This window comes from Mirounga leonina, unplaced genomic scaffold (genome assembly GCF_011800145.1).
Source record: "Mirounga leonina isolate KUSES-001 unplaced genomic scaffold, KU_Mleo_1.0 Mir_175, whole genome shotgun sequence".
Lineage (NCBI taxonomy): Eukaryota > Metazoa > Chordata > Mammalia > Carnivora > Phocidae > Mirounga > Mirounga leonina.
In genome coordinates this window covers 1,146,141-1,158,383 of record NW_023270453.1, presented here as the reverse complement: position 1 = coordinate 1,158,383, position 12,243 = coordinate 1,146,141, and the positions used below count along the sequence as shown (strand labels likewise).

Sequence of the window (12,243 nt, the reverse complement as noted above, 5' to 3'; positions counted from 1 at the left end):
AAAGCTGGGCAGCAATGTTTATATCAAACAAAATAGACTTTAAAACAAACACTGCAGTAAGAGACAAAGAAGGGCACTACTACATAATGATAAAATAATCAATCCAATGAGAGGATATAACAATTGTAAATATATACACACCCTACATAGGAACACCTAAATACCTAAAACAAATATTAACAAATGTAAAAGGAGAAATTGATATTAATACAATAATAGTAGTAATACAATAATAGTTAACACTCTATTTACATCAATGGATAGATCATTCAGACAGAAAATCAACAAGGAAACAGTGGCTTTGAACACATTAAAACGGACTTAACATATATACAGAACATTCCATCCCAAAACAGAATACCCATACTTTTCAGGTACACATGAAACATTCTCCCAGATAGATCATATATTTAACCACAAATCAATAAATTTAAGAAGACTGAAATCATATCAATTATCTATTCTTTTTTTTTAAGATTTATTTATTTATTTGAGAAAGAGAGAGTGCACATGAGCAGGGCGAGGGGCAGAGGGAGAGAGAGAATCTCAAGCAGACTCCATGCTGAGTGTGGAACCCAACGCAGAGCTCAATCTCACATCCCTGAGATCATGACCTGAGCCAAAATCAAGAGCTGGATGCTCAACCGACTGAGCCACCCAGACGCCCCACAATTACCTTTTCTGACCACAACAGTATAAAACTAGAAATCAATTACAGGAAAAAAAAAAACTGGAAAAAAACACAAATGTGTGGAGGTGAAACAAAATGCTACTCAACAATCAAGGGGTCAATGAAGAAATCAAAGATGAAATTAAAAAATACATGGAGACAAATGAAAACAAAAACACAATGGTTCAAAATCTTTGAGACACTATTAAAACAGTTATAAAGGGGCAGTTTATAGCAATACCTGCCTATTTCAAGAAACAAGAAAAATCCCTTCACTGACATGTAGAATTTAAGAAAAACAAAAGAGAAAAGGAAGAAAAAAGAGAGAGACAAGCGAAGAGTCAGACTCTATAGAGAACAAACTGATGGTTACCAGAGAGCAGGTGGGGGGAGGAATGGGTGAAAGAGGTGATGGGGATTAAAGAGTATACTTATCATGATGAGCACTGAGTAATGTATAGAATTGTTGAATCACTATATTGTATACCTGAGACTAATATAACACTGTATGTTAACTATACTGGAATTAAAGTAAAAAACTTAATAAAGAAACAAGAAAAATCTCAAATAAACAGTTTAACCCTACACCTAAAGGACGTAGAAAAGAAGAACAACCAAAACTCAAAGCTAGAACAAGGAAAGAAATAAAGATTGGAGCAGATAAATGAAACAGAGACAACAACAACAACACAACAATACAAAAGCTTAATGAAACCAAAGCTGGTTCTTTGAAAAGATAAACAAAATTGATAAAATTTTAGCCAGGCTCATCAGAAAAAAAGACAGGACTCAAATAAGTAGAATCAGAAATAAAGGAAAATAAGTAACTGACACCACAGAAATACAAATTATAAAGAATATTATGCAAAATCATGCCAACAAATTGGTCAACATAGAAGAAATGGATAAATTCCTAGAAACACAGAATCTTTCCAAACTGAATCATGAATAGAAAATTTGAACAGATGGATTACCAGCAATGAAGCTGAATCAGTTTCATTTTAAAAACTCCCAACAAACAAAAGTACAGGATCAGATGGTTTCACAGGTGAATTCTAACAAACATTTAAAGTTCATACCTATTCTTCTCAAACTTTCCAAAAAATAGAAGAGGAAGGAAAACTTCCAAATTCATTCTATGAGGGCAGCATTACTGTGATATCAAAACCAGACAAAGACGCTACAAAGAACGAAAACTACGGGCCAGTATCTCTGATGAACATAGATGCAAAAATCCTCAATAAAATAGTATTAAACCAAATTTAGCAATACATTAAAAAAAATCATTTACCACAATCAAGTGGGACAAAACCATAGTTAACATCATACTCAACGGTGAAAAACCGCAAGTATTTCCTTTAAAGTCAGGGACATGATGAGGGTGTCTACTCTCACTTCTTTATTCAACATAGTCCTGTAAAAGACTTGTACTCTGAAAAATATAAGACATTCATAAAAGAAACTGAAAATGACACAAGTGGAAAGATACACCATGCTCGTGGATTGGAAGAATTAATATTGTTAAAATGTCCATACTACCCAAAGCAATCTACAGATTCAATGCAATCCCTATCAAAATACCAACAGCATATTTCACAGAACTAGCATAAATAATCGTAAAATTTGTATGGAACCACAAAAAACCTTGAATAGCCAAAGCAATCTTGAGAAAGAAGAACAAAGCTGGAGGTATCACATTTCCAGATTTCAAATTATACTACAAAGCTACAGTATTCAAAACAGTATGGTACTGTCACAAAAACAGATACATAGATCAACAGAATAGAGAACCCAGAAATAAACCCATACTTATATAGTCAATTAATTTAGGACAAAAGATGCAAGAATATACAATGAGGAAAAGACAGTCTCTTCAATAAATGCTGGGAAAACTGGACAGCTACCAATAAAAGAATGAAAGTGGACTACTTTCTTACCCCTCACACAAAAATTAACTCAAAACAAATTAAAGACCTAAATGTGAGACCTGAAAACCAGAAAACTCCTAAAAGAAAACATAGGCAGTGGGGCACTGGGTGGCTCAGTCGTTAAGCATCTGCCTTCGGCTCAGGTCATGATCCCAGGGTCCTGGGATTGAGCCCCACATCGGGCTCCCCGCTGAGCAGGAAGCCTGCTTCTCCCTCTCCCACTCCTCCTGTTTATGTTCCCCCTCTCACTGTCTCTCTCTCTGTCAAACAAATAAAATCTTAAAAAAAAAAAAAAAAGAAAACATAGGCAGTACTCTTGGATATCGGTCTTAGCAACATATTTATGGATATGTCTTCTCAGGCAAGGGAAACACAAAGAAAAATAAACTGTTGGGACTACCCTAAAATAAAAAGCTTTGCACTATAAAGGAAGCCATCAACAAAACAAAAGGTAACCCACAGAATGGGAGAAGATATTTGCAAAATGATATATCCCATAGGGGGTTAATATCAAAATACACAAAAAACTTATACAACTCAACACCAAAAAATCCAAACATTACAATGAAAAAACAGGATCTGAGTAGACATTTTTCCAAAAAAGACATACAGATGGCCAACAGACACATGAAAAGATGCTCAATATCACTCCTCATCAGGGAAATGCAAATCAAAACCACAATGAGATATCATCTTTTACCTGTTAGAATGGCTAGTACCAAAAAGATAAGAAATAACAAGTGACGGTGAGGATGTGGAGAAAAGGGAACACTTGTGTACTGTTGGTGAGAATGCAAATTGGTGCAGTTGATACGGAAAACAGTATGGAGGTTCCTTGAAACATAAAGATATAAATACCATGTGATCCAGTAATTCTAGTACTGGGCATTTACCCAAAGAAAATGAAAATACTAATTCAAAAAGATATATGCACTCTGAGTTTACTGTACCATTAGTTACAGTGGTCAAGATATGGCCAAGTGTCCATTGATAGATGAATCGATAAAGAAGATGGGATGCACACACAAAACACACACACACACACACGTGCACACAATGAGATATTATTTAGCCATAAAAAAAGAATCAGATCTTGCCATTTGTGACAACAGGAATGGCCTTAAAGGGAATTATCCTTAGTGAAATAAGTTAAACAGAGAAAAACAATACCATATGATGTCACTTATATGTGTAATCTAAAAACCAAAACAAACAGACTCTTAAATACAAAGAACAAACTGGTGGTTGCCAGAGGGAAGGGGAGTTGGGGGATGGACAAAATAGATGAAGATTAAGAAGTACAAACTTCCAGTTATAAAATAAATAAGTTACAGAGATAAAAGTACAGCATAGGGAATATAGTCAATAATACTGTAACCCCATTGCATGGTGACAGATGATGACTTATTGTACAGAGTATAGAGTAATATACACAAATGTTGAATCAATATGTTGTACACTTGAAACTAATATAATATTGTATGTCAATTATACTTCAATTAAAAAAAAGCACAGCAAACTTTGTGGCACTTTAATGGACCCCAGTCCTATCCCCTGTTCCACAGCTCATCACCGCTTGTGAAATAATAACTGATTTCTAATCATGGCAGGTGCAGAATGAGCTAATTTGCAAAGAATTATAATTATTTGTTCTAACCTGTCTGGTGGCTCCCTGGAATACAGGTTCAAAAAGCTTGTCTTTATTTTCCCTAACTCAAAACTGGCCTAATTCTAAAGCTGCTTCCCTGGAGGCATTTTTTTTTTTTTTTAAGATTTTATTTATTTGACAGAGAGAGAGAGACAATGAGAGAGGGAACACAAGCAGGGGGAGTGGGAGAGGGAGAAGCAGGCTTCCCGCGGAGCAGGGAGCCCGATGCGGGGCTCGAGCCCAGGACCCCGGGATCAGGACCCTCAGATCAGGACCGGAGCCAAAGGCAGATGCTTAACGACTGAGCCACCCAGGCGCCCCTCTTGGAGGCATTTGTTGAAAACTTTTACAGGCTAATATCTTAGCCACCGCTGACTGAGGTGACAGAAAACAGTTGGGAAAACAACAGATTAACCAAAAAGCTTGGGAGGAAAGGCTGAGGAATGGGATGCTCTGACATTCCTGGGAATCTAGAAGTCTATGTGCATGCTCAGAGCTGTGAGCATGCTCAGAAAAGACCTGAAAATGACAAAAGTTCTCACTACCTGATGACCTTGAGTGTCTTTGGAAACACAAAGTAAAGGCTAAGGCAGAGTTGTAAACCGCCTGGGCTGAGTATGGAAGGCAATGTCCAATACATACACAGAAACCATGGCAAAGACTGGAAGAATTTTGGGCTCTAGGCATTTAAGGAAACTGTCCAATTATTAGCTGATCACTAAGCTAATGAAACAGATTTCAGTGGCCACACATGACAAAAAATACAGACTTCATAAAATTAGTTCAAAAAAGCACTAAACAAACAACTATAATTGGACCAAATAACAACAAATCCTAGAAAGGAGACAGAATCTGGTTTCTAGAGTTGCCAAGTTATAATATTCATAATATCTGGTCTTCAATAACAACAACAAAAATTACAAGGCCTGCAAAGAAAAAAGACAATATGTTCCATACAAAGGAATAAAGATATAGAAACTGTGTCATCATCACTGTTAAATGCTACAGCATGGATGAACCTTGAAAACATTATGTGAAGCCAAACACAAAAGAGCACATATTGCATGATTCTAATTATATGGGATGTCTATAATAGACAAATTCATAGGGACAGAAAGTAGATCAGTGGTTGTCATGGAAGAGGAAGGCTGAGAACTGGAATTAAAACTGCTAACAGGTAGAGGGTTATTTTACTTTTTTTGGTGTGATGAAAATGTTCTCAAATTAGATAGTGGTAATGGTTGCACAACATAGTGAAGAGACTAAAAACCACCAAAGTGTATGTACTTTTAAATGGTGAATTTTATGTTATGTGAAATATATCTCAATAAAAAATTCTATAAAAAGCTGGCAACATACATTGTATTTAATAATGAAATGATTAAATTTTAATAAATAATTTCAATGATGAAATAAATTTCAATGATGGAAGTTTCTGAGATTGGAAATGAAACAAGGATACTTGCTATCATCACTTCTATTCTACATGTATTAGAGATCCTAATTAGCACAAATAAAAGTATAATATACAGATAAATAGAATTGAAAAATAAATTTAGCAAGGTTGCTGGATAGAAGATAATTACACAAAAATCAATTATATTTCTAAACACCAAATAGAATTAGAAAGTGAAATTTAAGAAACAATATCATTTATGGTGTCACCTAAAAACACTAAATACGCAGGAATAAGTCCAAGGAAAAAATATGCAATATGTACATACAAAAAGTTGTAACACATTATTAAAAATTTTTTAAATATGTAAATGAATGGATTTATTCATGGTTTTTAGAATCAATGCTGTCTGGATATCAATTCTTCAAAAATTGATCTACATATATTCAATATACTCCAAATTAAGTATTTCAGCTGAACAATTCGTGGAAAATGACCAAGCTACTTTAAAAATTTATATGAAAACATAAAGTGGTAATCTTATAGAAGGAAAAATAAGTTGGAAAATTATTGCACCAGGTACTTATTATAAAGCTACAATAATTAATACTGTATGGTATTGGTGCAAGATGTACAAGTAGATTAACAGAACAAAGTAGAAAGCTTGAAAACAGACCCACACAGTTATGAACACTTCTTTTAAATAAGGATGGTATTTGTAGAGCCGTAGGAAGCAGTATTTTCATTAAGTGAGCCAGCTGGTTTGGCAAACTTTTGAAAAAAAATTTACATTTAAACATTACTTCACCCAAACACAAAAATAAATTCCAGATTATTGATCTAAGATATGTGAAAAACAGAACATTAAAGCATATAGAAGGATTTAGTAGTATTTTTTTTTTTTAAAGATTCTATTTATTTATTTGACAGAGAGAGACACAGCGAGAGAGGGAACACAAGCAGGGGGAGTGGGAGGGGGAGAAGCAGGCTCTCCGCTGACCAGGGAGCCTGATGCGGGACTCGATCCCAGGACCCTGGGATCATGACCTGAGCCGAAGGCAGTCACCCAACCGACTGAGCCACCCAGGCGCCCAGTATTTTTTTTTTTTAAGATATTATTTATTTATTTGACAGAGAGAGACACAGTAGGGGAGGGAACATAAGCAGGGGAGTGGGAGAGGGAGAAGCAGGCTTCCCGCGGAGCAGGGAGCTGGCTGTGGGGCTCAATCCCAGTACCCTGGGATCATGACCTGAGCCGAAGGCAGACACTTAACGACTGAGGATTTAGTAGTATTTTTATGACTTTGAGGTAAGAAGAGATTTCTTCCAAACACTAAGTATGGAAAGGAAGGAAAAGCATGATGATTAAAATTAGTAACTTTGGTCAATCAAAAGACACCATTAAGAGAGTGAAAGGGCAAGCCAGAGTGGGATAAAATATGTGCAGAAGATCTATTTATGAAATATATAAAGAACTCTTTACAAATCATTATTAGAAAACACAGGCAAACCAATTAAAAAAATACTTGAAAAGACTTCACATAGGAAATTATCAGGGTCCAATAAACATAAGAAAAGGTGTTCATTCAATCTCATTGATAAAAAAATATGCAAATTAAACCATAATTAGATTTCACTACATACCTACCAGAATGGTTAAAATACAAAAGACTTGACCAAGTGTTGGCAAGAATGTAGAGTAACTGGAATTTTCACATCCTGCTGCTGAAGTATAAGTTGATAAAAACATTTTAAAAAACTGTTTAGAAGGAAAGTTGAGCTTTACCGCAACTTAACTTCAAAATAGAAATTTACACATATGCATACTAAAGTACAATAACATTCATAGGACAGTTATTTATTGTAGCCAAAAACTGGAAAAAATAAAATTTTCAACAAAAAAAATTCTGCTATATTTCTAAATCAACTATTACAGATTAATGAAAATGAACAACCTATTGCTACACACAACAATGGACAAATCTTACAAATACAAGACTAAATGGAGGAAAGCAGATGCAAAAGAGTACATATGGAATGTGTTATGGACTGAATGTTTGTGTTCCCCCCAAATCCTATGTTGAAATCCTAACCCCCAATGTGGTGGTATTAGGAGGCGGGGCCTTTGGGAGATGATCAGGTCATGAGGGTGGAGCCCTCATGAATGGAATTAGTGCCCTTGTCAAAGAGACCCCAGAGCGCTCTCTCACCTCTTCTGCCATGTGAGGACACAGCGAGAACACTGCGGTCTATGACTTAGGAAGAGGGCCCCCACCAGACACCGAACCTGCCGGCATCTTGATCTTGGACTTCCCAGTCTTCAGAACTGTGAGAAATAAATGTGTGTTGTGTAAGCCACCCAGTCTATTATATTTTTGTTATAGCAGCCTGAATGGACTAAAACAGGGTGATTCCATTTAGAAACTTCAAACAGCAGGTAAAACTAACCCATGATGTTAAAAGTCAGGATCATTTTATCTTTGTGGAAGAAAAGGAAGGTAGAGACCAGGAGGAAGAACAAGGGAGGCTTCTGGACAAATGGCAATGTTCTATATCTTCTTGATTTTGGCAACAGTTAACTTGGTTCACCTTGTGACAATTCACTGAACTGTATATTTATATTTTATGTACTTTTCTGTATTTTATTCAATTAAAATAAATTTTTTAAAGTTTACTTACCTGTTTTTTCTGTGTTTTGTTTCTGTTTTCCAGCCAATCATCCATTTGTTCCTCAATTTCTTCTATAGAAGTTCCATGATCATAAGATTGAATATATGCACTTTCTAAAGGCATATATACAGGAAATTCAGGTTTTGGTTTTTTTACTTTAACTTTCTTCTGTTCTAAAAATGTTTAAGAGAATAAATTATTGAGGTTTGATAAGAAAGAAAATAATTTTTAACATTTTATTCAGACACTGAATCTTGAAAAAGCATATATTGTTCTTTCATCAAAATAGAATTATATACAATGGAATATAATTCAGCTGTAAAAAGGAATGAAATCTTGCCATTTGCAACAATATGGATGGACCTCAAGGGCATTATGCTACGTGAAATAAGTCAGAGAGAGAAAGAGAGACAAATACCGTATGATCTCTCTTATGTGGGGAATCTTAACAAAACCAAACAAAACACCCCAAAAAACCCAGCTCACAGATATAGAGAACAGATTGGTGGTTTTCAGAGCGGGTGTAGGGAGTGGGAGAAATGCGTGAAGGGGGTTAAAAAAAATTACAATTGCTTTGCTATAAATAGCTAGCTGTTTTATTGTGCATTAGCTACTGCATTGTTTTTAAATGAAACTCAGAGATACTAATGATGAGATGATCACGATATAACCACCATGTCAATTTGTATATATCTTTAGTTTTCAAAGTACTTTTTATGAAACGTTTCATACTAACACAATGAAAAAAGCCTGGTCATAATAGTGACATAATATCGGGCAATTAACTTAACCCTTAGAACAAGTGTCTATTTTCTCATCTGTAAGAGAAAGCTAAATCTAATCTTATAAAGCTGATATATGGAAAATGATATAACCCTAACATACTACTTGGTGCAAAAGTGGCTCTTGATAAATAGTATATAGATTCATCTTTTCGATATTTTAACAAATGCAAAATCTAATCTGATGGCACCAGGGGTAGTTATTAATAGATGGCTATCAACTGGCCTCTTCATTAAAGCCCTTTTGATTAGAGTCAATATTGAGAAGCAACTCCATTCTTAATTGCTATAGTCAAATTCCATAGTCAAATTTCTTATAATCATATCTCCACCATTGTGTGTGCATGTGTGTTTGCATATTCTCTAATGCTGATGTAGTAAAATGAATACAATATTGTCATAGAAATATATAAATTCCTAGAACACAGATTCCATAAACATTTCAATTCAGTGGGAAAAGGATTTAATAAATGATGCTTGCACAACTGAATATCCAGTTGAAAGAAAATTGGACAGAATCTTACAAAATACACAAAAATAATTCCAGTTAGATAAGAGACTTGACTTTAAAAACCCAAATAATAAACATCTTGCAAAAAGAAATCTAAAAAAACTACATGTACTATTTAAAGGATGAGGAAATCTTAAGTAAAACGGAAATATAGATGCTATAAAAAGATAAAGGAGAGAATAAACAAATCAAGAGAGAAATGATACATTTGAAAGGAAGGTTAAAGAAATGCAGTTTGGATTAATAACATGATTTTATACCTATCATATGGGCAAAAATCTAAAAATCTAATAAAAGTTACTGTTGGCAGGGAAAGGGCCATCTCTACATTGGTGGTAGAAATGTGAATTATTATATTGTAGCCTTTTTGGGAAGTGATCTAAGAGAACCTGTTAAGATTAAAAAAAAAAATGTTTTCTCCAGCAATTCCCTCAGAAGTAAAAGCATTAAAATGTAATTGTATGTAAGTACATGGGTATATATGTATGTCTGTACGACCATTTGTTATTCATAGAGATACAAAACTGTTAACATAGTAAATGTATATTAGTAGCAGAAATGACTGAATAATTGTTGGTGACGTATCTATACTAAGGAATGTTAAATTGTCATCAAAAGATACTGGAGTAGAGCTATACCACTTGACTTACAGAGATTTTCATGAGTTCGAGTAATAAAAGCAAGATGGAGAAAAGCATGTAAGATTCTCTATTTGCAAAACAAAATAATGCCTCTTCAAACCTCTACATATGCCTGTATATATATATTCATCTAAATGTATTTGAATATCATTATAAAAGCACGGAGAAAAATATGGATGAATGTCTATAAGGTACATAGGGGGTAGAGATAAAGAAAAGAGGAAGCATAGAGACAATGAAGGAAAAGAGAAGGAACATATTACTAAAAAATAAATAATATATATGAATGTATACTTACATATTTTTACAAAGTTGTAGGTATAAATATAAAAACAAAACTTAAAGATTATATAACATAAATCTATCTGAAAATACAATTTCTAAAACCAATAAACCCACAGCTTATAAATATTCACTGATTTCTTGCTACTACTTTACTAATACAAGGCTAAGACTGTAGCATCTAACATTTTGCGCTTGGCAAAATCTTTCGTATGTTAGAAAAAATGTGTTTTCAAAACATGTCTAAGGGAAAAAAAGACTTCTATTTGCTAACTACCCTCATCTTTCCTGCAAATTTCTAGTTTCAGTAAACTCTATATAATTAGTATGGGCCCAGCTATCATGAATTTTGGCATTATAAACACATCCCTATTTATAGTTCATCCAAGAAACACAAATCAATGAATCATGGAACACTACATCAAAAACTAATGATGTACTGTATGATGACTAACATAAAAAAAAAAAGAAACACAAATCTAAGATTTTTTTAGCAGCATGATGAATTTTATAGGGAAATTTTTGAGTTAAATAAAAGGTATAGAGTATTTTTGCTAGAAGAGTAAGTTTTTTAATTTTTATTTTCTTAACATATAATGTATTATTTGTTTCAGGGATACAGGTCTGTGGTTCATCAGTCTTACACAATACACAACACTCACCACAACACACACCCTCCCCAATGTCCATCACCCAGCAACCCCCCCATCCACCCACCCCTCTCCCCTCCAGCAACCCTCAGTTTGTTTCCTGAGATTAAGAGTGTTTTATGGTTTGTCTCCCTTGGAAGAGTAAGTCTTATTAAAGTTTAGTAAGTTATAGTCTTCAAGTTAAGATAGATTGGTTTTTCTTAATGACAAGCCTGACAAAGGCTAGAAGCAAAAACTAGCCAACCAACCAAACAATAACGACAAAAATCAAACAACAAAATCCAAAATAAACAAATCAAAAAAGAAGTAAAACTCATGATACTTTAAGTGTCTAGTGACTGAAGAGAAATGGTTTCCTCTCAAAAGAAAAATGTATTCAACATGATTGTCAAAGGAATTGGAAATGAGCCAAATATCATTTTAAGGGAGTCCTTCCATTTAGTGCTCTTACTCAACAAAATGACGCAGAGTTTGGGTCCAGGAACAAAAAACAAAAAAACAAAAAACTCTGGCATAAGTAACCTTCTCATATATTTGGAAACTTACACTAAACAATTCAACTAGTAAGTCAGCCATTTAGATCAAATACTTCCTGTCACACATTGCAACAGTGTTTATTATCCTAAGACACATTTGCTGAATAGTAATTTGGGCTCTTTGACCATGAACCTGAGGATTTTCTTTAGGTCTTTTCTTTTTTCTTTTTAAAGATTTTATTTATTTATTTGACAGAGAGAGAGAGCAAGAGCGAGAGCGAGAGAGCACTGCAGGTGGAGCGGCAGGCAGAGGGAGAGGGAGAAGCAGGCTCACTGAGCAGGGAGCCCGATGTGGGGCTCAATCCCAGGACCCCAGGATCATGACCTGAGCTGAAGGCAGACACTTAACCGACTGAGCCACCTAGGTGCCCCTGTTCTTTGGGTCTTGATTAACACTTGTACCTCTACGGTTTTGAAAAGAGTAGAAAAGAGTTTAAACTGAGAAAGTCATAACATCTTGTTATTACCTTCTTTTTCTAGCAGGCACAGAGAATTTCTCTTTGGAAATGCTCAGACAATAGTGCAGCAG

General features: G+C 34.6%; 1 protein-coding gene across 2 annotated transcripts in view; it reads right to left on the bottom strand.

The window, feature by feature from the left end:
* DNAJC1 (DnaJ heat shock protein family (Hsp40) member C1) overlaps positions 1 to 12,243 on the bottom strand; it is a 226,520-nt gene that overhangs the window by 105,176 nt on the left and 109,101 nt on the right. For both annotated transcript variants that reach the window (XM_035021500.1, XM_035021501.1), the window contains one exon: positions 8,322 to 8,485. In XM_035021500.1, the coding sequence (XP_034877391.1) occupies positions 8,322 to 8,485 (164 nt within the window). The remainder of the gene's footprint in view (positions 1 to 8,321; positions 8,486 to 12,243) is intronic.